Source organism: Montipora capricornis, chromosome 4 (genome assembly GCF_036669925.1).
Source record: "Montipora capricornis isolate CH-2021 chromosome 4, ASM3666992v2, whole genome shotgun sequence".
Lineage (NCBI taxonomy): Eukaryota > Metazoa > Cnidaria > Anthozoa > Scleractinia > Acroporidae > Montipora > Montipora capricornis.
In genome coordinates, this window is record NC_090886.1 from 16,601,777 (window position 1) to 16,629,276 (window position 27,500).

Consider the following 27,500-nt stretch of genomic DNA (forward strand, 5'->3'; position numbering starts at 1 on the left):
TTTTGTGTTTCATTATTTACGGTCAAGTTTCTTTTGAAAAGGGTTTGATGTGAACTGTCAGAAATTTATTTAATTGCATATGCTTTGTGACACGGATTGTGTGTCTCGTTTGCACGAACGCAACTGAAATAGGAAGGGTTTTTTGCCTCTAATAGCAAATATGTTGTTTGTTTCAATAGATTTTTTGCTGGAAAAGGTGTTTGTGAGATTTCCAGCCTTTGTGAATATCATGATGTGTAATTTTCGCGCTTAAGGTCATTCCACTGAAATAGAACTGACAATAGATTTTCGTTCAAACTTTGCCTATTTGTTGTTCATCTTAAGGGAATTTAAATTTTGTAATAAAAAAGAGGGGTCCCCACATTTGTTTAGGAGCAGGAGCACCTTGAAATACCCCATAATTCCTTAAAATATGAGCTTCAGAATCGTTATTTGAATCGTTCATGCCATGTCTTGTGAGAGGAGAAAAAAATAGGGAGAAAGCAAGACAAGAAATATAACTATAGATATACTGTATACTGCTCAACTTCAAGGAATAATTAAATATATGTTTCATCATGAAAACACACATTTCCAGTCGACCCTGATTCAACTTGTTACTAGCATGCAGCGATGTCGAGGCCACGATATCTGTTCAATAAGTTCACTTTTCCGCTGATTATTTATTTTTCTGTAATAGAAATTTGTTTATATTCCTGTTATTGGAAGAAGGTGATTGCTAGTCTCAGAAAAAGAGAGAAAAACTATAGGTCACCATACTTGTTTACGAGAAAATGACGATTTATCTCTCTCACGACCCAAGCCCTAAGCCCTTATTGCGTACGCTAATGACGCAATAAATCGTGCGCCTTAAGGATGCGCATGGCAATACAGGGGAATGACCTTAACAAATTTGCATACGTGGGTTGAAATGTGATACGGGAGGATTTTTGGGGTAGTGCACTGTAAGCTGCGCGTGCATAAGTCACGACAATAAACAGGTCTGTTGGAAGCGTGCTTGAGTTTCAACAAAATGAACCCCAAAGTCAGCAGAAAATTGTGACGCTGATGAATAATAAAGTAGCTGCTATTTCCAAAACGATGGAATTACCTGGTGATAAATAACCTCGTCTTGGAGAGTAAATTTTTGACTACGCAGAAACAATGGTCAACCTCAACAGTTGGGCGATTGTAATCTTTGTGTTGAATTCGCACATTTCTTGTCAACCTTTATGACACTTGAAAGAAAAAAGAAAACTAACAAAAACAAAAACCGGGTATCTTGCCATCATTTGACACAGATGCTTCACTGTTTTGCGAGTAAACACACCGCGGTAGTTTGATCACAGCGCCCGCTGAATTCGATGTCACTTTCGATTTTGCGATTTACTTGTGCAGCCAAAAGTACAATAACAAATTTGAACGTACCAAAAATCTCCCAAAATGTTTTTTGCTGATGGCAACTTTTTATATTCGCGGTTCAGAATTAATGTTGTTTTCATGTCGTAAATTTTGTTGCTGATGGCAACATATTTTGTTCTCGATTGACCGTCCTGAAAACTTCCTTCTGCTCTTCCTAAAAACTGTGTATCAATATTTATTTACTTTTGCATCAATATTTGTTTTGCATAAAGCAAAGCTGTCAGACACTCTGAGTGCGCACTTAAACTTGTGGTGAAAAGGAGTTGTGAGGGAACTTAAAAATGATCAGCATGTCAGCCTAGAAGCCAATGTTTTTCGATTCCCTTTTATTTTCTTCAATCTTTCTAGGTTTAATACTTTTCCAGTAATCACATGTCTTCTCAGGGGGCTATTTAACAATATCGTGTACTATTAGAGCTAAATATTACGCAAAGACAACTTGAATCTCCTGGGGAATTAAGGGAATTTCTGTCCTGCCACCTGATGTGCAGGAGGCGCCGAAGGGAGCGGAGCCTGGCATAGTTTGTCCACGAATCGCTGCCATAAAGAAGAGTCGACAGGACACAAGCTTCATAGACGCACATCTTGGTCCTTTTGCTCAACAGGTCATTGCCCTACACTCGCTGGTAGCAGCTGCTTTGGTGATCCGGCAGCTGATCTCAGCAATGAGCGAAGTCGAGCTTGACACGGTGGCTCCCAAGTAGGTGAAGGTGTCCACAACCTCCAGCTCTGTGTTGTCGATGGTGATGACTGGGGGGGACTCAGCATCTTGTGCCAGGATGTTGGTCTTCCTGAGGCTGCTCGTTAGCCCAAACTCCTGTAGGCGTGGGACAGCTTGTCTACGAGATGTTGGCGACCCTCCTTGCTGTGGGATGTTAAAGCAGCATCGTCTGCAAACAGAAGCTCCCGTATGAACACCACATAAGCTTTGGTTTTGGCGTGGAGTCTGGCGATGTTGAAGAGTTTGCTGTCTGATCTCGTCCGGACGTAGACACCTTCTGTGCAGTCTACAAAGGCATACTGGAGCAGCATCGAGAAGAAAATCCCGAACAGTGTTGGAGCAAGGACACAGCCCTGCTTTACTCCACTGCTGACTGGGAAGGCATTGGAGGTGGCCCCATCGAAGCAGACCGTACTCTGCATGTCCTGGTGAAAGGAGGTGATGATCGCCAGGAGCTTAGGAGGGCAGCCAATCTTCTGGAGGATCTTGAAGAGCCTGCTTCTGCTCACCAAGTCAAAAGCTTTGGTGAGGTCCACGAAGGCAAGGAACAGTGGCTGCTGCTGCTGCTCTCGACACTTGTCCTGCAGCTGATGGAGGGAGAACATCATGTCCACTGTGGACCTCCCGGCTCTGAACCCACACTGTGACTCGGGGTAGACTTGCAAAGCAAGGCTCTCCAGGTGGGTCAAGGTGACCTGAGCGAAGACTTTGCCAACGATTCTCAGAAAAGAGATGCCGCGATAGTTGTTGCAATCATTACGGTCACCCTTGTTCTTGTACAGGGTGACTATGTTGGCATCTCTCCTGTCTTGGGGAATGTGACCTTGCTCCCAGCACAGGCAGAGGAGCTCATGAAGTGGTTGCAGGATGGTTTGCTTCCCATGCTTTAACCTGCGATATGCTTCGAAACTTATGGCAGGATACCGTCCTTCCCCGGTGCCTTGCCGCAGGTGAGACTGTCGATGGCTATGCTGAGCTCAGTGTGTGCAGTGCTGGCGTGTTGTCAAGCACCTCTATCACTGGCAACCCAGGCAGGGATTTGAGGGCAGTGTCTGTGACGATGTTCTGGGTTGCGTAGAGCTGCAGCTGCATGCTCTGATCAGTGATGACCTCGGCAGTCTTTGATTTGAGCGGGGTTGTTTTGATGCTCATAGGGCCGGCGGCAGTTTTGATGCCCTCATACATCCCCTTTGCGTGGCCACAGTCCACTGCTGGATTTTGGCGCATAGGTTCTGCCAGTACTCGTTGGCACAGCGGTGGGTGGTCTGCTGGGCCTTGATCCTAGCTGCTTGAAGGGCATTGCATGCGCTTGGGGACAGGGTTAGGGATAGGTTCTGCCTGTGAGCCAGCATCGCTTTCCTCTTGGACTCTGTGACTGGCTGCATTTCTTCCCAGCAAACCGCGAACCAGTCAGCATTCTTGTCTTCTTTCTTGCTGAATGCAGCCATGGTTGAGTCGTACATGGCATCATGGAGGTCAGACCATTTGGCATCCGAGTTGCTGGTTGCGCAGTAAGTTTCTCCTGGAGGCTGTCTGCGAAGCTCTGAGCCTTAACAGGGTCGGAAGTGCCACAGGTGTTGATGCAGGGGGCGACCATTGGTCTTGCCGTGGTGGATCTTTCTGGGCTTCAGCCTGACCTTGCTTGCAACGAGTGAGTGGTCCGTGTCACAGTCAGTGCTGTGATAGCTTCTTGTGTCCGCTCTCCTAGTGATGACGAGGTCTAGCTGGTGCCAGTGGCGGGACAGAGGGTGTCTCCAAGACACTTTGTGCAGCTCCTTACACTTAAAGTAGCTGCTGGTGATGCAGAGGCCGTGGTGACAGCAGAGTTCGAGCAACCTCTGCCTGTTCTCATTCATCCTGCTGATGCCGAAGTGGCTTAGGCAGGTAGGCCATGCTTGCCAGTCCATCCCAACACGAGTCTAGCCAAGCAAATATATGCCCTCGGAACTTGGGATTCCGGATAGTGTGTCCCGCAGAGCCTCGTAGAATAGATCCCTGGCTTCTGGGGTGGAGGTCAGAGTTGGGGCGTAGGCGGATATGATGTTCACAAAGCCTGCCGACGTTTTCATGCGAAGGGCAAGAATTCTCGATGATCCTCCGGAGGGGGTTTCTGTGGTGGCAATCATTGAGTCACAGCAAAACCAACGCTGTACTGACTCGGCTCGTCCTGGGACAGGCCTTGCTAGAAGAAGGTGCAGTCTCTTTCCAAAAGTAACCCACTGTCGACCAGCCGGGTTTCCTGGAGACAGGCGCATCAATGTTGAGTCGTGCCAGCTCCTTGTTGTTTATGGCGGTGTTGCGGGAGTCGTCCATTAGCTGAAGGTCAGTGGAGAGACCAGGGCACATGGTGCGAATATTCCAGCTTGCGAATCGAGGAGCTGGAGCCTTCGTAGTTTTTTGCTTTTGACTTCTTGGTGCAAGTACTTGCACCCAGTAGAGCAAGAAAGCAATGGTGGGGTGGCACCTTACTGGCTGGGGGCTGCCCAGCTTGAGGTGGGCAGTAGCCACCCAATGAAGCTGCAAGAACTTCTCCCACCGTCGGATGAGACCCTTGGCGCTCCCTGTGCCAATCAGTCGGAGCTTAGAACTGGTAAACTGCCTCGTCATGTCTTGCGACACCACTGGAGTGCCCTCTCCAGTTTGTGCTAAGGCCTGGGCGGGAAGATAAGCAGACGCTGGGCTACCCATATGACAGTGTACCCCTCTCAGTGTAACTGGCCGGGTCCAAGGGAAAGGAAGAACCAATACAACTTGGGCTAGTTCCACTGTAGAAGCTGCCGCAAGGAAGTGCTGAGCACCTGCCATCCGCCTTGGGGGCTCCACTCTGGATTTGTCCTCGAGGTTTACTCCTGAAGCCTTCCTGAGATCAGGTATAGCCGCAAGGCAGTGGAGGTTTGAAATCAGGGTTTACCTTCCCCTAGATGGGTTGCCTTCACAGGCTAAGAGCCCCGTCTACCCTGGGGAACTGGTTTTTTATGGTGCCAGTGGCTTCGCCTTCGCCCCTTCTCCTGTTCGTGGTGCCAGTTCCGCCGTGGGGAGGCCAGAAGTTGGACTTAACTGACAGAGGCTCTTAGAGTCCCACGCCATTGGGAGCATTTCGTGAGGTAGTGAGAACCCAGCCTCACAACCCACTCCCCGGCTATAACAGCCTTACGGAACCAAGTCTAGAGCGAACACTGGTGTTACTCGGTTGCCCCAAGCTAGCAGGTCTTGTGTGGAAACCACTTATTAAGAGAATCTTATCATAGAGCATTAGGGCATGGGACACAATATACCCTGCGAATAATCTGCTGCGTTGGTCTTAAAGTGCTCACCACTGGATCGACTCCTCGGATAGCCTCTTCAATACAATGACGTTGGACGCTCAGGCCTCTGAACCTCAAACTGCCTTCAACCAGGCGTTGGCCGACGTTTGGTGTGGCTTGAAGAACGTTGCATCGAATACCTTTAATTGCACATAACATGGATGTATACATACCTGACATTGATGTAATAGTTTTCATCAACGTTTAACGTTAACAAGAGTCAGTGTCAAGCACAAATTTTATATTCCAATGTTCTACATGGCTGCAAGGAAACAAGACGGGTCATTTTACAACAAACCAATGCTCACTAGCCGCTATTTCATGTGGATCTTTTATGAACTGCACTTTCAATTTCCATTTCAAATGAACCTTTAAAACTTTTATCGAACGGTGAAAATATTTTAACAAGCAGACTTTCCATTTAGATTGCTGATTGAAACGGTGTTAAATGACCATTTTGCTGTTTGTGACGAGGATTTTAACGAAGGTTTATATTTAGGGTGTATTCTTTTGGGAATATTTCGGTTATTCTTATTCCGGTTTATCTTTAACAGAATATGCGGAATACCAATTCCCGAAAGAACGCATCTGCCAAATTGGTCCCAAAAAAACACGATTATCATATATTCGGAGTATTCCTATTCCGGAATAGCCCCAAAAGAACGTGCTCTTAGATTTGCCATGTTTGAAGCTTCTGTGAAAACTTTCGCGCATGCTTTGTGCCGCTTGCACGTTTTCCACGCATGAAATTGAGATGTGAATTAAATCGATTTTGATGATTTTCTTCTGCAAATGTTGTTGAGATCACTTCGTGAGTATATACTAAAACAATTATTGTTTTCAATCTCGGTGAATAGTGGCAGAATATTTACCTCGCCGCACTATTTCACCTCGATTTTTTATTCAGCATTGTAAGCAAATTTTCAAGTGAAATACTTGTAATTCCATTCGTGCCAACTCTCCCGGATACGGAACGAATCTCCCGGTCTCCCGTACGGGTCATTAAATCTCCCGGATAAAAACGACTCTGAACCTTTCACAGACGTTTCTCCATTCTAGACTCAAATTGCATCCCCAAGTTTTAAAAAAAATCGATTTTTTCAAACTCGTTTCATTGTTTCTTAATGCACTTCTTCATCTCTGAGTTTCAAACACACGTTAATAGAACTAAAAAAAATAACTTCCTTTAGCTATCATAGCCTTATAACCGATTGTTTGATTGGATCTCCGATTAACCAATAAAAATTCTTGACATAAGTACCCTGTTTTCCCACAAATTCACAATGCCGGCAGAATATTCTTGTATTCTGAAGGAGCTGCTGGGGGATGGGTGGGTGCGTCTAAGGGGGGGGGGGGGGGGAAGAGGAGGGGAGGGGGAGGGGTGGGGAGACCGGATGGAAAAACTCTCCAGATTTTAGATCTCCTTAGGTTGGCATCTCTGTAATTCTGCCTTTCAAGGCAAGACATTTTTTTCCTTATAAAAACCTCTTTAAAGTAAACAAGCCAGTGTGGAATTCTGAAATACACAAGCACAAGCATACATTAAAAATACAAAAGATTGTGCTTTATTTCTAATATCTTTCATTATGATGTACGTATGAGTCACTTAGGCCATTTTTTCAGTGTTCTTAAGTGTGTTATCACTGCACAGGATAAGAAAAATATATCTAAAGTTAAAGAATTAATTTTCCTGTAAATTTCTTCCTTTTTTTTGGCATTTACAGCACTCTTCGATTAAGTTTCAATTAAACAAGACGGGTAAACGTCCTTAACAGACTGCCTAACATTAAGGCTTCAATTGTGTGTTAGAGTAAACTTAAATTTACAGGTCTACAGATACATATCAAAAGGAGTTTAAAACTAGCTGACAATCATGCTAGACCATTCTTGTCCTGGAATGGTAAACATTTCCTTCAAAACTTTCAGATACTTGCATTTTCATTTCCGTCATTAGGTTTAGCCACTTTAGGAGGTCTCCCTTCTCCCACATACTTGGTGTGTCTCCCATTTGCGATTATTTTTCCATCCTGGTGAAGTAATTCCGCTGTGGTAAAGGCTAATGTCCGGCCCATCATTACAACCTCGGTATTTATTATAATCTCATCTCCTATCTTAGCAGGTCTTAGGTAGCTTATGTTCATATCAATGCTGACACCAGGTCGATGTGGAGGCTTTGTGAGGATGGCAACTGTTGTTAAGTTGTCAATCAGAGTTGCAGTCAGTCCTCCATGAAGGGTTCCTACACCATTCAGATGACCTTCTGCGACTTTCATCTTGAATGAAGCCTTGCCTTCCTCACATGACAGAAGCTCAGCCTGTAAAGAATAAAGCAATCCAAGGTTTTTGCTGAAATCCTCTACGTGAAATCTAGAGGGGGATTTCTTTCCACAGTACTAGTAAAGAACACTCGTATGTCAAGCAAATACTTGGTCAGTTTCAAGCTAATATTGGTTTTTGCGATAATCCGATGTTTTGACATCAGCAGAATCATGACCATCTTTTCTGACTCATTTGTTTGTCAAAGTACCTTTGGTGAACCCAAAGTATGATACAAACTGGATTGTGCAATGGTTAAGAAAATACTAATAACAACATAAAGTTGCAATACAAAAACTCTGGGTCCTTTATGAAAAAAATAACATATTAAATCCTTACTTAATAGACCTTTCATAGCTGTGCAGAACATTGTTTACCTTAATTTATTATAAGTTTGTGAAATATTTTATTCCAGTCTAGAGATTATTATTAAAGTTTGTGTTGAAGGGAACCTCTACTCTTTCAATCAATAGATAAATGTAAGCTTAAAACAAATTTGCTCACAAGGTTTCAAGAAAAAGGTTTTTTCCATGGAAAAATTAATTAAAATATTGCTTCTTTTGCTCTTCAAATTTCCTGGATGCTACCATCTTGAATGGCAATTATTGTGAGATGTGAAAGTTGCCACATTACGGGTATTCTGAAACAAAGAGCTTGCATAATACCAATAACGCAAACGTAAGACATGAAGTGTAAATAACAGATTCGAAATCTTGTGATGTTTGTTTTTCTGGTTTAAAGTTATGTCTTAGTAGGAATAGAGGTTTCCTTTAAAAATGATTGTAAACAATAGGTATATAATACATAAGACATAGTATATTTAACAATATTATTCCATAAGCGCTCGTTGGATAGGAGATGACAGGTAATCAACGTGCATAGCCCCGAGTTGGCTATAATCACTTCATATCCAACAAGTATGAGTGGAATAATACTATTGTTTTAGACTATTTAAAACACCCACAAATTATGGATAAAGCTTTCCTACTTTACTTTGTAAAAACAAAGAACTGATGCATACAGGGATCTCAATAGAATCTTGAACAGCTGTTTCTGTGATATTTTCAAATGGAACAATGAAGTATATAGACTGTAGCTTGGGCCCAAAGGGCATGCTCCCCTGGAATTTTTTTAATTTTTATCAGGAAGCTTGGTAATACCTTTTCCTTCATTCTAGCGTAATATTCTCTTACTTTTTCCAAAGAAAAAGCAAAGGACCCTGGTTGGTAAGCCTTTTGCTTTGCAGAGTTTGCTGTCATGTTTGGAACATGACATATGAGTGTGGACTGGGCTAAAATGTTTCTAATCCAATGTGGCAGCTATGTTTTTCGTATTTTCAGCTAAATCCAGGAATTGCACTGGCCCGTGATTGGTTGTTGGCATGGTGATTGAACTCTGGATATCTTGTGAAAATTACACAATGCGAAATTCCTAACTACTGTATTTACTGTAGGTCTACGGGTAAGCAGTCACCTCCAATAACACTTAATTAAGCCTAAAGATACATATCAACAATATTTAAATCTAAGCACCCATTTTAAAAACTATTAAGGTTATCTTTCAATTATTGTTGTGATGGTGGATTTTAATTTTCTTATTTTCATTTGAAAAAAAGAACATAGTATCGAAGTATAAAGCTTACCAGTACTTCACATACACTACAAGTGAAGTAAGACCAGTACAGTTCCTGGACTTAGTCACAAGTTATTTCGTTGTGATACAGTGATTGTTCAGCCGTTCTGTAGGCCATGATAGACAGGCTGCACGACAAGAAAAATTGCAAAAGCAACTAACATTAAATACTTTACACATCTATTCGCTTCAAAAGTTGTTCTTTTTGTTGCAATGTTGATTGACTAACTTATTTACTGATCAAGGGGCTTTCACAGCCACAACACTTACTACTGACACCTGTGACAGGTGTTATGTGTTATATTGAGAACCCACTATAGCTAATATACCATAATGGCTAAGCCAATCAATACTCTAGTCTGCATTTATAATCCAATGATCTAGTTTTTAATTATTATAATAATTATATAATTATCAGTAAAAAAATTACAGCTGTACAAGCTGGCATGGCACATTGAGATGTAGTGTATTGCCCATGCTAGCAATTAGCCGCTCTAAAGACCTATTTCGAAGCAAATGGTAATGGAAACAGAAAATATGTTTTCACTGTTGGCTTCAAAATCTAATTATGCAGCAATCTCTCAAACCATGGAAAAAATTCCTTGGCACCCAAAGTACAGGTATTCAGTACAGGGATTACCACAAAGTTGATTTTGTAGCAAAAACAAACAAACTGGTGGCCTAGGGCAATGCGCCCAATGCTTATTTAAACAAACTCTTGGTTCAACCTTCAAAAGCGAGCGCTGCACATGATCTATTTTACCTATCGAAGAGAACATGTCATTCCTTTATTTGTCAAAGCAAAAACTCTGCCTGTTACGTTCCTATATTATGAAACCATAAGCAAATTAATGTTTCACGTGCACAGAGTGCCCCAATTAAGATTGTGAAACTATAATTTACTAAAACATCACACATTCTACCTACAATCCCTGATCATCCAAGTCACAGCTCTTTACTATAAAGTACTCTAGACTTAACTTATAATAAAGGCTATTTCACATGTTGGTGTCAAAATTTGGAATAACATACCGAATGAATTTAAAACATTATCAAAAAATTCCTTTAAAAAAACAAAATGTAATGAAAAAGTTTTTATTTCACATCCAGAGTAATGAACATTCTTATCTTGATGTTGAAAATATTACCTCCAAACTCAAAGACAATTAAAACAAATCGATCCAATTACTCTGGTATCTAATCTGCTACACTATATTTCATTGGCACACTATGTAACTATTGATGTATTTACCACTTATGCTTCTCCTTATAATTTAACAATGTCGAACTCTTCAGTTTTTAGTTTCTTTACTTAATGATGTAACTAAAGTATGTTGATGATTGACCTGCCTTGAAAAACAAATCTGCTATCTGCGGGTCAACATAAAAAAAGTGTGTGTGTAAGATGACTGGCAGCTGACCAAGGTTTCCAAATCTCTAAATGACCAGCATGCTTTGTTCACCCAATTTATTAAAATGCTGTGCCTGAATGTACAGTAACTGGACAGAATCTTTTAAATACTACATGACCAGCACTCCATACAAACCCTCCCAACACTAGACTCAAAAAACTATTTACAAGTATGCACATATACCGGTAATAATACTATGATATATAAATAATTGGTAAATAAACAAGCAGAGCAACTACAGGAGGGGGCCATTGGGGTGTATTTGAAACCACAAAACCAAACAAAAGTAATTGAAAACCGCAAAACTGAAAGAAAATTCGATCAAAACCGAAAACCGCAAGAAAAATCATCAAAACCCAAAATAAACCCCAACTCATCAGATTCATTATCATTCAGAACCTTAGGGAGGCATCGTGGTCCAGTGGTTAGGTTGCTAGGTTTGCATGTGGTTGCCCAGGGTTCAAATCCTGTTGTAACCTCTGGCGTGGATTTGTTTCCTGTTGTCGTGGATTCAACTCTTCCACGCTTTGTAAAAAGCCAACTGGTTGCCTCCTGCCAATTGGGGTTCTTAATCGTGTTTATTTCAGATTATTAAATGTGTGGTGCCTGTGAACTAGCTTGATAGCTAAATGAAATATAAATAGAGCATTTACATTCATCTGTGTCACGTGACGAATACAAACAAAATTGTATCCCAGTGTTCGTGGATGCTATGGTCATGAGACCTGCATAGTATCTTCTATTTTAATCCTCTAGATCTGCCTCTATTGAAACGCAATAGAGGACTTTGGGGGAAAGGAGATGTTGCGTAGCAACTTGGAAATGAAACTAAAATCTCGGATTACAGTTTTGAAAATGTCCTGGATGTGTATGGGGAGATTTGATTGAAAGGTTGCAACAATCAGTCATTTGTGATCTGGATATTAATTGATTGTAACCTGGCTTTACACGATCAAGATGTTATTGAAACTAACGGGCTCTACGAGTTTTTTACATATTTGGTCTCCCATAGAAACTAACTGTGACAGTTAGTGTAGCAATTAATACATAAACTGCAACTTACATTTTAAAAGGACAGGCAATTATTGAACCCCCTTGACCTGACCTTGGTGTTCCCCAATGCCATGTCAAAATCCTTTTGGTGTTATGACGTGCGACCACTTTTTGTGGTTTGTCATGACTGTCACACATTCCGAGAAGTCGAGCATGTGGTTGTGGTTGAGGTTGTTGAGGCGCATATTTTCCCAAGAGAAACTGGGAAAACAAAAAACTGCATCGAATAGCAAATCTGAAATCACATTTTGTTTTTGCGGAAAACCGAAAACCGACTGCGAATCACAGAAACTGCAACAAACATAAAAAACGAAAAACTGATGTTTTTTGCTACAAAAGCAGATCCAAAAAATGGCTTAAACCGCAAAAGCGAAAATCCCAATGCCCCTGGGCTCCTCTAACAGAATTCAGCCCCCGCCCCTTCATGGCCACCACATACAAATTGGTCCGAAACTTTGACGAATGGAGCATCAAGAAAAAGGCACTATTGTTATCATTTAAAGTGGCCTTGCATTCTGTAGTTTAAAGGTAAAGGTAAAGGTATTCTCCCAGGAAGCCAACGGTGCCCTCATTTTGCCCCCCTCTTTCCATCAGTGCTCCGTTTTAAGGGTATTTAAAGCTACTTAGGCTACACTGAAAGGAAAGAAGTCGAAACATGGATGCGAGATCCGGGGATCGAACTCGGGATCTCTTGCACCAAGGCCGCGCACTAACCGACTGTGCCACCCTTTACTCCTGTTGTTTGACCAAACAAGCTAAACAGCAACTTCTAGCATTAATAACTATGCAAATGTGAAGAGATTTACTCGAAATCAGCTTAATTGGAAACATTTTGAGACTGCCGGTTATGGAGTAATTAAAATCCTTTCCCATGTCTGCACATGCCGACATACTTTTTCTTAATTATTGACACGCACGCGCACTGTAAGTATTTACCAATATCAATAAAAAATGCCAAGAATTTGAAAGCTACGTGTTCGACTATCTCCCTCCGATTCGAGAGAACTGGAGAACTGAGTTGGGGTCATGTATCTGCTGTGTTTCTTTCTTTACCTTTTCTGCATCAGACAAATTCCTAACCTGTCGATCGTTCACTAAATTTCAAAACAATAAGCTAAAATTGCTGCCGGTCATTTTAAATTGTAAATTTCGGACGGAAAAAAAACAGATACACAGAGAAAGGATTTTTTTCGTGTTTACCTCCTTAGCTACGCGGTCAAAGCTTTTTGCTGTCTTGTTTAGGGTTAAAATTTGCATCAAAATTTGACGAAGTCTTGATGAAGAGGCCGCCATTTTTCCTAAAGGAAGAGAGAGGATCCTGGGAACGAGGTTTAGCATTTATCTCGGGAAACGATCGGAATTGACGATCGGGGACTTTTTGTCCCAGGTTTTCCCGAGTATCGGAAAATCGCCAAACGCTTGTCCCAGATTATGTTGGAAAGTGTGCCAAAAACTGAAAACTTGCAATGTAGAGGATTGGTAACGAGCTAAAGCCATAGCCGACATAGTACGATTTTGAGTATTCATATGTCGGAAATGATCGCCGACGGTCGCAAAAATCTGGGACACAGTGTTCTTGTCACAACCATTCCGATCACGGGAATGACGTCATCATCGTGTTTTCGGAAAAAACAAATATGGTGATTCCGAAAGGCGACACTATTTCCCACATATCCTTGCGCCTCCTCGACCCAATCCCTCTGGAGTGCTTGTGAGTTGTGAGGAACAAAGACAACAGTCTACCATCGGTCAATTCTGTGCTCAAAGACGAACTTGAAAGCTCCGAATATAACCCTAAAAGAAGTAAGTTATCGTGCAAATAATTGATCCTTGATAGTGAATTGTGGTCGACCCGCCGCACAGTATTCTGACAGCCCTTATATGATTGCTAACCACGCAACCATATTTTTCATCACTAAGCTATCAATGTTAAGCTGCTGGGGGAAGGCCGGGCATAGGCGGGGGATTTGAACTCAGATCAGTTTTTCTGTTCAAATGCCCGGCCCCAGGGAAGTCATCCTGGGTAGAAAAAGTGCAAATTCCTCACCCCAGGGGCACCCGGAGCTCAGAACGATCTGCCACGTGTTCCAGAGCGTCAACATCCACGAACTCCTGCTATAAGTCTTCGAATTGCTGAACCAAGATTTCGTCGTCAATATCAATTTTTGAATTCTGTTTTCACAGTATTGATAAAACTCTCACCAACTACCAGAGCTTTACAGCTCTCACCATACTGAACAAGAACCTAAATAGTAAATCTAATTAAATACATTTATTATGCTTATGAATTCAACCAAGCATACACAAGTTGCACAAAGAAAACTCATGAATATTAAAACATATGCAAAAAATATGCACCAGAACACAACGGAAACAAAAGCTTTTCTATTGGATTACATCTCAACCTTGTTAAAAAGATTCGATGACCTTTGTCTTACTAACAAAATATAGAGAAGCTTTCACTCATGGCGTTTAGGGAATCGCAGAGAATCGGTTTGCTTCTAGTGACTTCTGGGTAATTCCAAAATGGCGGTACTATTTTTCAGTCTTTCATGGTCATTCAAGATGGCGTCAGTGGACCCCTCTTCTAACAGTAAAAGTCAAAGTCCAGACCCCACGGAACTCAATGAATGATCGAAAGTCTCTACCGCGGGCAGGCTTGTAACGTCGAATCCCCCTCCTATGCCCGGCCTCCCCCCCCTCCCCCCCCTCAGTGGTTTAACATTGATAGGTGCATAAAATCAGTGCTAAAACCTAATCATTGGTCTTTAAATAACTGAGGAGAAAGTGCTGCCTTTGTGATTACACCAGCAAATGGTTCGACTTTTAGGTATTCTCGGTAAAGGACTATCAAATATCTTCCATGTTCATAAGTTCCCTGTGGGGCTGGCTGTCCTTTGTGAGTGTATAGGTGGGTGGATTTAACAGGTCCACATCAGCTGAATAGCTGCCAAAATTTCAATCTGCTCAAGCAAATAAATGACAAACAAACAAAAGTCATTAGTCTGTGAGCTGGGGGATTGAGCATTACGTTTGCCAAAATGGCAAATGTCGAGCTGAAATTTGTTTTGCTAAATATCAAAGAAACAAATTTAATTCTAGTTTATCTCTTGCTTGTGCATGCCATCCACAGTTAACCATCAAATTTTCGTGCTTTTATGATCGACAGCCAGCTGATTGCTGTTCCACGCAAACACTATGCTAAGACAAATTGGATGATAACCATTTCAAAATGTGCAGTCCCGACTTTAGAAATCACCCATGATGATTACCTGTGTTGGGGACTGTGGGCTGTGCTTTAGTTGAATTTTCTTTTTATGTCATAGTTTCTGAGGTTTTTTTGAAGGGCATGTACTGGTATGAGAGCATAAAACAGTACATGATGACAAACTCGAGGAGTCCAAAAGGTTGATTGATAAAAGTAGGTTACAGTCTTCTGGACTATTGGTTTGTCCTTTTCTTTGATTAATGAAGAACATTAAAATATAATACTGTTGCAATTATAGTGAAGGAGAAGATGAAATATTAACCCTGGTAAATTATTGATGAAGAAATGTGCTTTTTTTTTGAGAAAAAATCCAAGTGCTCCTTTATGGTAGTCAAATCTACAACCTTCGAGTTACTAGTTGAGAGGCGCTACCACTTTCCAAGTATACCTTTCGATTTTGAAACTATGAACGAAAACCAAGTGAAAGGTTTGATATAGTCCAGCATTAATAATGAAACACTGCTTGGACATTTTGCTGCCTTCACTAACCAAGATGATCAATATGTCAGTCAACCATGCAACTGTACCATCTCAGCTCAAGGAAGCTATGGTAACACCTCCCTTGATCACAAGGTCTACATAAATGCCAACCTTAGACCTATCTCTATCTTAAAATTTATCTGGAAGTTTATTCACATAGGGTTAACCTCTTAAACTTCCTTTTTAGGGTATTATTATTTGTGTTTTTGTTTATGATACCTTAAATAAAGTATGCATGTATGTAATCTGTAAGACACTACAAAAGCAATCTCCTGTCAACCTTGACAAACTGCATGTGTCTCAAGGAAAATCATCTAGATGAGAGCTTGCAGTCAGCCTACAGACCTTTCACAGCACTGAAACTGCCCTTATTAAAGTTCACAATGACACTGTCTCTTGAATTAACGATAAAAGATAGAGAGATTATTTCATGGAAAATGCTTGGTACGATTTTTATTCACTTGGTGTTTCGTATCAGAAAACTCAACTCGTGAATAAAAATCGTGCAAAGCATTTTCCATGCTTTAATGTGTTTATTTCATAAGAACTGAGGTTTTTTACGTGGTAGTGTTTGATAGACAAATTTATTTTGCACAATTGCAGTGGGGCGATGAAAGCAATAAACAATGGTTTAAAATCGCCCAACTGACAATTTATTTAATAAAATTTACAACACTTACTGTGTTTCAGATATTCCAAAGTGGTCCAAAGTGAAGAGCGTTTTTAATTCGTTGGTTGTCAAAGCTACCGGTGCTTTGGGTTTATTTCCCTTTCCTTGCTTCTTTAGTTGTTTTTGTTTGGACTAAAGAACCTCTCTGGTTTTCTAAAATACCAGGTCGTTTGTTATCCTTGCGGAATTGCCCTTTTTCTTCAGTTGTTCCAAGCTAGCCACTAAACTTTGAAGGAAAGTCAGCTTGTATTCATTGCTGTCTTTATTGCGGACGATGATAAATTGGTTGATGTACAATGTATTCAGTGTTCATTCAGCTCAACCGCTGGAATAACTTCCATTTTCCTGTCTTCAACTTTTGTTTTCAAAAGTCGTTTAAGCAATCGAACATCTCGTTCAATTTTTTGAGCGGTATTTTCTGTTTTCTTGATCTAAAATAAATTCCTCAACTGAGCAAACAGAAGCAAACCTTCCCTCGGCTATCTTTCAAAGCATGTGGTTTTTGTGCAATGGCTGTCGGATGACGTTCCATTCGATACATTCATTCATCACTAGTGAAATTTCGTCTTTCGCGTTGCTGATTGGACGAACAACATTTCTTTGCAGTAAATTTTTTTGTCGTTCGTGTTCCTGATTGGCCACATTTAGAATCAGTACGACTTTTATTCACTGTGATTTTCGTGGATAAATCTCAGTACCTATGAAATAAATGTTATTCTCCTGCTCCTCAGTCTATCGGCAGCGTTTGACACAGGAGACCATGAGATTCTGGGGAATAGACTTCTTCAAGATTTAGTATTCTTGGCAAAGCTCTGCAGTGGTTCAAGTTGTACCTTGACAATCGAAAACAAGTAATCAACGTGAAGGAGACTAGATATTGTAGTAAAGACTTGAAGTGTGGCGTACCCCAAGGGGCTGTTTTGGGGCCATTACTATACCTGATGTACAGGACCCCCTTTGGTGACCTCATCAGAAGCCATGGGATTATCATATCATTTCTATTCTGATGATACTCAGCTATACTGCTGCTTTGAGATTCATGATCCACCAGCCTCAGTCAAAGCCACTGAATCCTGCTGAAATGACGTTGATGCATGGATGCTGGCAAATTATGCCAAAGATTAACAGGGATAAAACAGAACTTCTGGTAATTGGTGCAAAACACAAACCTGCTCTGCCAATCAATGGAATCCATGTGGCTGGCGAGTACATTGAAGTCTCCAATTATGCAGAGAACCATAGGGGTAACATTCGAGAGATGAATGAATCTAGAGAATCATGTTACTGATACCTGTGAAACATCCTTCTATCACCTTCGAAATATACCTAAGAATTATCTTTCTCAAGATTAAGTCGAGATACCTGTACATGTATGCATTTATTACATCCAAGCTACTGTACTACTGTAATGCTCTGCTTTATGGACTACTGCAATCGCTTCTTGATAGCTGCGATATGTACAAAACTGCGCAGCTTGACTCATGTCAAGGACTAAAAGTGCTGAACATATGACACCAGTTTTACGTCGACTGCACTGGCTACCTATTAGGCAACGGATTACATACAAAATTCTATTTATTACATATAAAGTATTGAACAGCATGGCACCAAAGTACGTGGCTGATCTTCTTCAACCCTATCAACCCAATACGAATCTAAGATCTTCCTAATAAAATCCGCTGGTGATAGGGCTTTCAACGTTGCCACTCCCAAATTTTGGAATTCACTCCCAGCCAATCTAAGATATGTTTCATTGCTCATAGTTTTTAAGAATAAGATTAAGACTTTGCTGTTCAAAGAGGCTTTTAATTAGGGTTTAGTTTGTACAATAGTATTGTAATTTTAAGTAGAAGTGGTTTTAATTTTTATTTACCGGTACAAGTATTGTAAAGCGACATTGAGCTCTGGAAATGAGCACTATATAAATTCATTATTATTATTGTTGTTGTTGTTATTATTATTATTATTATTATTATTATTATTATCATTATCATTATCATTATCATTATCATTATCATTAAATACCTGAATCACTTTCAAAAAAGAGACAAAGAGATCAATGGGACCTTAAAAAGAGGCATTCTTGAGCTGTGGATCAGAGATGTATCATTGCATCCTAGAAGGCACACATTTCCCAGTAAGACCCACTTAATATCTGAAGAAGGATCCACTTGGATGCAGAAAAAATTGGGTGTTATGCAAATTACAGGTCATGAAACTGGATCAACCACAGGAAAGAAAACTTCAACACTTTTCAATCAACAATGAAGAACTAAACAGAAAAAAAAAACGTTTTTGCTTTTGTGATGGAGCTTTATAGGCCATCTTCGAGTTCATGTCTGCCTTCTCTTCAAAGCGAGTCTAAGTGCGAATTTTCTTTTTAATGAAAATTAGTTTTCATTCATATGTAAAGTAGAACTAATTACCAACACAAAAACTTTCCACTTAGACTTGCTTTGAAGAGGAGGCAGACATGAACTCAGAAATGGCCTATTGAATATCGATGAAAGCCCAGTCTGTGGGTGGCACTGGGGTAGGATGGTTGAATTTCATTGAGGGTTTCATATATTTGCCAGATGATCTAGTTTTTGTTTATTATAAATTGATGTATTTTTATATTTCAGACATGATCACTGATGTTCAGCTTGCAGCATTTGCAAACATCCTTGGGGTGTCGCTATTTCTTCTTGTGGTCTTGTACCACTTTGTAGCAGTCAACAATCCCAAGAGGAAGGATGAGTGATTTATCTTAATCAGTACTCGAATGTAAGTTATTTGGCTGTTTTGTTGATTTACTATCTGTAACCATGTTTATTATGCTGTTCTACTGATCTCTCTGTTAATCCTGAGCAAAGCCGTCACTAAAATATTATTGTAAGATTAACCCTTTCTCTCCCAGGAGTAACACTTATGGACTTTACTCCAGGCTCAGGTTGCTGGAAGCATGGTTTACCGTTAGCGCTAACCAGTGTTAAATACCATGGAAAACCTATAGGTTTTGATACCTCTTAACCAGTAGTTAGTACTAACCAGGCCTTGAGCAGTCGGCCCCAGATGTCTAATGCCAGACGGTTACATGTATATTCCCTTTTAAAGGGGTAACAACTTCTACATCTGTAGGTGACGAGGTAGAATTATATTCATAAGCCAAGTTACCCACAGTGTCGCAAAACAGAGACTGATTCCATATGCACAGTTTACAGTTTATTACGGAACTTACTGTGGCAATCCTCGATTCGAAACAGTAAATAGAATTAAATTTCTTAGGCTGTGTGGCTGAGATTTCTTGTGTGTTATGTATTGTTATGTAGTTCAAACTTGAGCATAAAATAAACAGAAAACTACCTTAAAAACATTCTTAACTGTACAAAGACGCTTAAACAAAATGCTGAAATGAAAAATCTTAGTCTAAACAAAACGGAAAATATTGAACTTACTTTAGTCTCTGAGATGCGATTGTTCGTGAGAGGTGGCCTTCCAGATAATGAAGGGAATGAGTCATGATGTGAGGACTACATATAATTAAGTTACTCATAAAACAATGAATTATTTGAGTAAAACACGATACAAGAAAAGTGAGACCTAAGCAACTACAAAATTAGAAATATGTCACAAACGTTATACATTATTGTGCGTGAACAACAATGTCCACTCAAAAACTGTCCGCATTTACCCTTTCGTTCCCAAGAGCGAAACTTTTGGATTTTCACTCTGTCTAATGCCAGATGATTTTATTCGTCAGTGGGGGCTCTCTCGGGGCGAAAAGGGTTTAAAAGAGGGTTTAAATCTACGATCACGCCAAAATATCTGACCTAAATAGCTGTAGAAACACTATCTACCAATCAATTAATAAACTAAGTGTCTGGTCTAAGGAGAGTACCCTCGCCTTTAACAACGACAAAACCAAGGTTATGATCCTCTCCACCCTGCAAATGTCCAGAGTACATCACCTTGACGAGTACGATCCTAACATCGCAGTCAGTGGTTATAAACTAGAACGTATTAAATCTTGCAAACTGCTTGGAGGTCACATCAATGAATACCTTAAGTGGGACGATCACATCAAGCACACGTTATCAGGATGCTACGCCACTCTATCAATACTAAGAAAACTGAAATATCTCGCTAAATATGAGCTCAGAAAGCAGCTAGCAGAAACATTGATTTTGTCAAAACTAGATTATGCCGATCTGGTTTTTTACCCTCTACCACAATTCTTACTTCGCCGTTTGCAACGGGTTCAATTTGCTGCTACAAGTTTTGTACTGGGTCACTATGTTAAGAACTTTCGGGATATACTTAAAATCGGATGGCTTCCAATCAATGAGAGAAGAGATCTGAACCTCCTGAAATCATGCTTTAAAGCTTTGCATAACGCTGCGACTTGGCGAGATTATCTTAAAATAATAAAACAGGAATGCCCCAAGGAACTGCGCTGAAGCAATTCAATTAGATTAGTAATCCCGACCGAAAACGGCACTTTCCAAGATACTGCTTCGAAGCTATTTAATAATCTACCAGATAGTGTTAGAAACTGTAAAGATTACAGAACTTTTTTAAGACTCTCAAGGAATTTCTTAAGAAACAGAGTACAAAGCGATTAGTTGGTTTTACTGTAATTGGATTCCGTTAATCCTGTTTCTACTGTATAATTTGTAAATAACTTAATTTGATTTATTTTGTAATTGTATTTAATGTAATTTAACAAGGAAGAGCTACCCAGTGGATCTGTTAATAAATTATTATTATTATTAACAGGGCTCGAAATTGCGACCAATACAGTCGCATTTGCCACTAAATTTTTCCCTTAGCGACTAAAATATCTGGAGAAGTCGCAATTTTGCGACTTGTTGTCACCTTCGCTCTTTCGAAACAAAAGGATTAGCAGTTGCCACTTTGCTGCTACTTTTGCTAAAATAAATAAATGACAAAATTATTTTGTTTCTCGCTGTGAAATTTCTCTCAAGATAGCGTAATTGTTGAGTAATTTAGCCGGGATGTTACGAGTACAACTCTATTCCTTCGATCATTCGCCATTTTCAGCGGTTTCTTTACACACAAGTATTACGGGCTCGTATTTTTTTGCTAAACCGCTGACAACACAACGCAACGCGGCGATTTCGCGACTAAAATTTGTGAAATTGCGACTAAATTTTCGTATCTTGTCGCAAATTGCGACTGGATTTTTTCGTTAATTTCGAGCCCTGAATTATTATTATTATTATTATTATTATTATTATTATTATTATTATTATTATTATTATTATTATTATTATTAAAAGGTATGCTTGGGCATCCATCATGATACATTACAGTGTAAGTGGTGACTTTTCGAAGTAATCTTTATCCAAGTTTACTGATTTGTTTCATGGAACCAAGGATAAAAAATATACATTGTTTTTGTCTTTCAGGTACAGAAAAAACCCAAAGATGCTTTGCCTGAAATGAAAAACATTTCTGTGTAATTTAAAATTAATTTGTATCTTCATCTGTAAACTACATTGCCAAATGCATTAAATTAATTCAAAGAAGCTTTGAATTTTTTTTTGCTAATGGGATTGTTTGTCTTGCAAAAGTCTGAATCTTACCTAAGTACTGTATTTTGAAGCCAACAAGGGAACTGGCTTTGTTTTTTGTTGTCTTGTTTTTAGTAACAATTGAGTTATCAATTTTATTGTGGTAAACAATACCTGAAGACTGATTTGGGTTTTGATTAGACGATTGTATTATCTGGATAAGATCATCGCAAATGTTGTTAATCTTTCTATTATGCTGAAAAAATTATCTTGCTACTATGACCAGAAATCAATTCTACTGTTTCTTTGTCTTTCAAAACTATGGTAACTGAACACTAAGTGACCGAATTTTAAGCCTTAATTTAAAAAATACACCTGTTTATTTTGACTGAAATTTTCTTTATCAATGGTCCGCCGTTACTAACTTTAAAATGTTGATCTGGATCGAGGATAAGATGACATGGAAGACTTCACTAGTTTAAAAATGCAATGCCTGTGCGTGCGTCTAAATTAAGATGCAGCCCAGGCGTTTCGCAATCAGACTTTGAAACTCGTGTTTTGCATGTCTAATAAACTGCGTTTACATGCTGCAATTTTAAGCTAGTGAGTCTTTGTCGTCGTCTTGTCCTCGATCCAACCCTCTGAGGTTCAATCGGTCAGTCTTGAAAGTGAATAATGGCGGACCGTGAAATCCTAAACTTGCACCCAAAGAAGACAGCCTTTGGGTAAAATTCGAAGGTCAAATTTTTGCCAGTCAGGTGTCAGGGAAACACGCTTTCAAAATCTAAAGGAAAAAGGAAGTGATTTTTTTTATCATAGTAGCACTTTAAAATGCAAAATTATGTATCTTACTTCTCACACTAGACAATCTCACTTTCCTTTCTATCAATGGGATGCCAAGAAGAAAGACCCTGGATATTGGATGCAACAGGTGCCCATTGTTCCAAAAAGGACACTACATCTACATTTTTTGACTTGTGGCTGTTTCTGCTTAGGTGCAAGGAAGGATTACGTTTTTGCAAACGTTGGCCGCGTGGCACCTATATTTGAACAGACTTACTAATTGGAGTGTAATGTGAAGTGCTAAGTTTCTACCCCATATGAACCATGTGAGCGTTAGCTCTACAGATGGAAATGGGCCCACACAAGGACAGAGAAATACTCTGACCAGGGTGGGAATTGAACCCATGACCTTCGGGTTAGATCACCGCTGCTCTACCGACGCAGGCCGTGGGAACTGAAGATGTTAAAGTCACGGCAATTAACATGTACAAGTACAAGGAAGGATTACGTTTTTGCAAACGTTGGCCGTGTGGCGTTTATATTTGAACAGACTTAACTGATTAGAGTGTAATGTGAAGTGCTAAGTGTTTAGGTGGCGTCATACATCACAAGCCTTTTTAGAGACAGCATCGCCAAGCCGGCCACTTCTGCTGGAGAGAACAGGACAGCCACAACACCGGACTTTATCCCTTAGTCCTTATCCGAGAAGACTTGCATCTCTAACCATTTGCAGATGAAATTACAAAGGCAGCACTTTCTCCTCAGTTATTTTAAGATCCTGAGTGTTGATCCGGCCGGGGTTTGAACCCGCGCCCTCCCGCATGACAGCGGGAGGGCGCATGACAGCGGGAAAAGGCTCAACCAACTGAGCCAGCGGTGCGCGGTGACATTGGTTCCTACCAAACTCAATCCCAACCTCATTTCCACCTACTGGAGTGGGGAGATACAAAGCCCTGGGAACAAGATTGACTCGACCCAAACTGTAACACAGTTTTTACTCGTCGGTATCATAGTTGTACCAAGTGTTTTCTGAACCGCAATCTGATTCAGTGGAGGCTGGGCAGATGCGCACTTAGTGAACTCGAGCATAGAAAGCAATGCCAAGTAACTGGACAAGGTCATCTCAGAGCATAGATTTGGACTTAGGTAGGGGAATTTTACACCTACGTTGTGCCGGCTCTGAAAACACCACCTGAATTACCCGCAATTACAGCTGTTTCGGGAAAGGTTGTCCAAAAGAAGCGTGAGAGCGTTCGCGACAATGCCGAAAGGTAGTATGGGAGATATTAAATAAAACAAATTCAACTTGTATTCGAGGATGCCACGACCGTCCAGTGAAGACCTACGGTGCCGAGCTATTTGGATGAAAGAGTTCTTAGGATAGAGCGTTGATGGAGTGGCAGTACGCACAGGCTTATGTTGAAGCTCTCTCTCTGTGTCACGCTACCAAAACACGTCCAAAAAGAAAAGGGTTAATTTGCAAAAACGATGGCTCTGCACGTGCGCCACTATTTTTGGTACATTTCTCCGACTTTCTCTGCGAAACGTCATAAATTAAGTAAGGTTAAAGTCGTTAGAATCATGTCAGTAACATAGCGTGAGCATGTATTTCTAGGTGACGTTTTCGATAGCATTTCCGTCATGTTTTCCTTAAATCAAACTGACAGTTTACCACACTGCCTTTCGGCATTGTCGCAAACGCTTTTATGCTTCTTTTGGACAACCTTTCTCGAAACAGCTGTATGCGCAAATGGATGTACCAAATGCTCAACAACAGATGCAGAGGAACTTTTTGTTGTCAGGCGTTTCGTTGCTGTCCTCTTTCCTTAAGAAATGTTTCTTCAAGTTAGCTTTATTTTTTCCTTCCTGTATGTCGTGTCAGTGAAAGTTGGAGAAAAATGTGTGCAATTTAAGGGACGACGAATGTCATTGGAATTTCCTCGCGGCAATCATGTGATGAATCAGCTAAATAAGTTTCAAAATATCAGTTTTCCACAGCCTCAACTTCCCATCCCCACCCCCCCCCCCCCCCATCCTCACCCAAAGACGAATGGACGCGTCTTCCTTCCTCTTTCTACTGGAGATGAGGGTGGAAATTCTACATAAAATATTTAAGGACGATGTAATGAATATGTTTCGGATGATATCATTTATTGAAAAGCGACCTGACGAAGGCCTATTAAACGTTCGAAATGTTAGCTTGAAAGTCTTTCTCACGGGGGTTTAATTTACGTTCATTAACGGGTTTGATAAAACCAAAATTCCCGTGTTCGCAGTGTTTTCACTACTTTATACATCCTCGGAGACGCATGGGCAGTCGGGACGGGACGGGACGAGAATCGGATTTCTGGTCCCGTCCCAACCTCCGTTGGCCGATGATGCACAGTGTCACGGACGGGATATACTTCGTGCCAGTATGCCACATAGTCGCCCAACATATGGTCGTCAATGCCCTACTACATATCATTACCATTACCGTGGCACTGATCAACTGTCCCAACTACTTATCACCTGTCCCTACCACTGATCAACCGTCCCTAGGACTAATCACCTGATCATCTGTCCCTAGCACCGACCAACTCACAGTGATCAGTGCTAGGGATAGTGGATCAGTGCTTAGCACAGGTGATCAGTGCTTGGGACAGTTGATCAGTGGTAGGGACAGGTGATAAGTGGTAGGGACAGTTGATCATTGTTAGGGACGGCTGATCTTTGCTAGGGACATTTGATCCGTGCTAGGGATAGTTGATCGGTGTGGCCCAGTGGTTAGGGCGCTTGCCTTGAGATCCGGAGATCCCGGGTTCAAGACCTGCTCTGACCACTCGTTGAATTTGTTCCTGGTTGTCCCTGGTTCAACTTCCAGGCTGCACTTGTAAATAGCCAACTGGTTTGCCTCCGGCCAGTTGGGATTCTTAACAGTTGTAGTTGTTGTGTTCTGTTGTTTCGTTGATTGTGTTTCATTGGCCCTGAAAAGCCCCTATGGGGAGCGGTCAGTTAAGTATGTATTGTATTGTATTGTATTGTGCTAGGGACAGATGATCAGTGCTTAGGACAGGTGATTAGTGCTAGGGACGGTTGATCAGTGGTAGGGACAGGTGATAAGTGGTTGGGACAGTTGTTGAGTGCCAGGGTAATGGTAACGATACGAAGTAGGGCATTTAGACTACTTATGTTGGGCGACTATATGGCATACTGGCACGAAGTATTTACTTACACTGCACAACATTGACCTAGATAGACTGGAAGAAAACGAGCAGACCATGTGACATGCGCACATGGAATGGCGCATTTCGAGCAGATTTGAAAACCCGTGGATATTGCTGGTGAAACGATGTGTTTTCTACAAAGTCATTTATTTTAATTTGACCATAATTGAATCGTGAACAGTACGATTTGCCCTGCCTCTGAGATTCTTCAAGATGTCGGACTTGGATGCGAATGGCTTGGGAGTCATCTTGAAAAATACTTTATCATCGGAGGCAACCGTCCGCAAGCAAGGTACCTTTTTGATCATTGCCTTGTACGTACATGTACAAGTTCTTCTCTCGCTGGACAGTGGTGCTTAATTTGAAGCTTTCGCTATCTTTTTTGAACATATTGATGTTGTTTACTTTCACGGAGATTTTTAGTGATACCAATTAACAAGGATAATGCTACAGTTTGCTTGCTTGCATTCAATTTTCAAAACGAAGAGAACTTTTGAAAAGCTAGCTGTCATGAAAACGAAGTGCAATTTGTACGCTCTCGGTTTCTAAAAGCATTTTACTTACCTTTGGTGATCTTGTGAATGCAATCGGAGTGCCATAAATTTAAAGTCATCTTCTAATTATCTTGACTTAGATGATCTGACTTGTTTGCTATTTATTTAAAGGATCTATGTCAAGATTGGTTTATGTGTAACCTCTCAAAGTTCAAATGACTGAAAGTTTATGTTTTTGGAGGGGGTAGGGTCCCCCCCACCCCCTTCGAAAGCAATCTTTACTTAGAATGATATTATTCTCCCATCTGCCTAGTCTCCTACACAGCCGTTCTTTGTGTGGTCACGCAACGCTCCTCCCCACACAAACAATGGCTGCTTTCTTGCGTGGCGAATGCATGTGATAATGAGGGGTTGCACCAATCGCGGCTCGCCTTTTGATTTGAAAAATGACAACCTGTTAGTTTTGCCTGTATCTTCAGAGATTTCAACCATGTGAAACTCCAAAGAAATTGATGGACGGTCGCTCAAGGCGTTTCACTTGTTCTTCAGCAGCCTCAGCAAATGACAAGATAAAGATTTTTGGGAGAAGTTCTGTAGATCTCACTGAAATCATTTGATCTGCGCTCGGTGTGGATGTGTGTCTTAACTGCTCGGAGAGCAGTGACCTGTTTTTGTGGAGTTAAATGCTACCAGCGTTTAGTGAGGTTTCAACGGCATCAGATAAGGTGGAAAAGATGAAGAAAGAAATAGAAGAGGACTTTAATTCCAGAGAAAATTTAAAAGGAAATCGACTACGGCCATGAAATTAAAAATGCTACATATTATTATGGCAACCCTGTTAAACTAATCGAATAGTTTTTAAAGTTGAGAGTACTAATTTAAAAGAAATAATTGCTGGTTGACTGCATCTCATTATGATTTTCTCCTTTTTAATAATTTTAAGTTGTTTTTTCTTGTATGTCTTGAACCTTATCATGCTAACCCGTTGAGGGATTATCCAGTATAATGACATATTTTCCCACCGTTCCTTTCAAGCTGAGAAGTTTCTTGAATCAAATGAGCGGAAGGAGGGCTACAATGTTCTTCTGCTGGGGATTGTGGATGGTGCTTCCTCAGATGCAGTCATCAGGGTTGCTGCTGCAATTGCATTCAAGAACAGTGTGAAACGTAACTGGAGAATTGTAAGAAAACAATCATTAACTTCAATTATTGAGTGTCCACAATAGATCGTTTTCACTTTCAC

General features: G+C 40.6%; 2 protein-coding genes and 1 long non-coding RNA gene across 3 annotated transcripts in view; 2 read left to right on the forward strand and 1 right to left on the reverse strand.

Moving 5' to 3' along the window:
- Positions 1–2,169, reverse strand: part of LOC138046172 (uncharacterized) — a 7,394-nt gene extending 5,225 nt beyond the window's left edge. Inside the window, exon 1 of the mRNA XM_068892846.1 lies at positions 2,020–2,169. Coding sequence (XP_068748947.1) covers positions 2,020–2,169 — 150 coding nt within the window. The remainder of the gene's footprint in view (positions 1–2,019) is intronic.
- An 11,348-nt stretch (positions 2,170–13,517) lies between these two features.
- On the forward strand, positions 13,518–18,962 carry LOC138045682 (uncharacterized). Its single transcript, XR_011131644.1, has 2 exons — positions 13,518–13,643; positions 18,883–18,962. It is a non-coding gene; the product is annotated as an uncharacterized lncRNA (long non-coding RNA).
- A 6,858-nt stretch (positions 18,963–25,820) lies between these two features.
- Positions 25,821–27,500, forward strand: part of LOC138045685 (exportin-2-like) — a 52,612-nt gene continuing 50,932 nt past the window's right edge. Inside the window, exons 1-2 of the mRNA XM_068892271.1 lie at positions 25,821–26,055; positions 27,293–27,438. Of these exons, the coding sequence (XP_068748372.1) occupies positions 25,977–26,055; positions 27,293–27,438 (225 nt within the window). The 5' untranslated portion in view covers positions 25,821–25,976. The remainder of the gene's footprint in view (positions 26,056–27,292; positions 27,439–27,500) is intronic.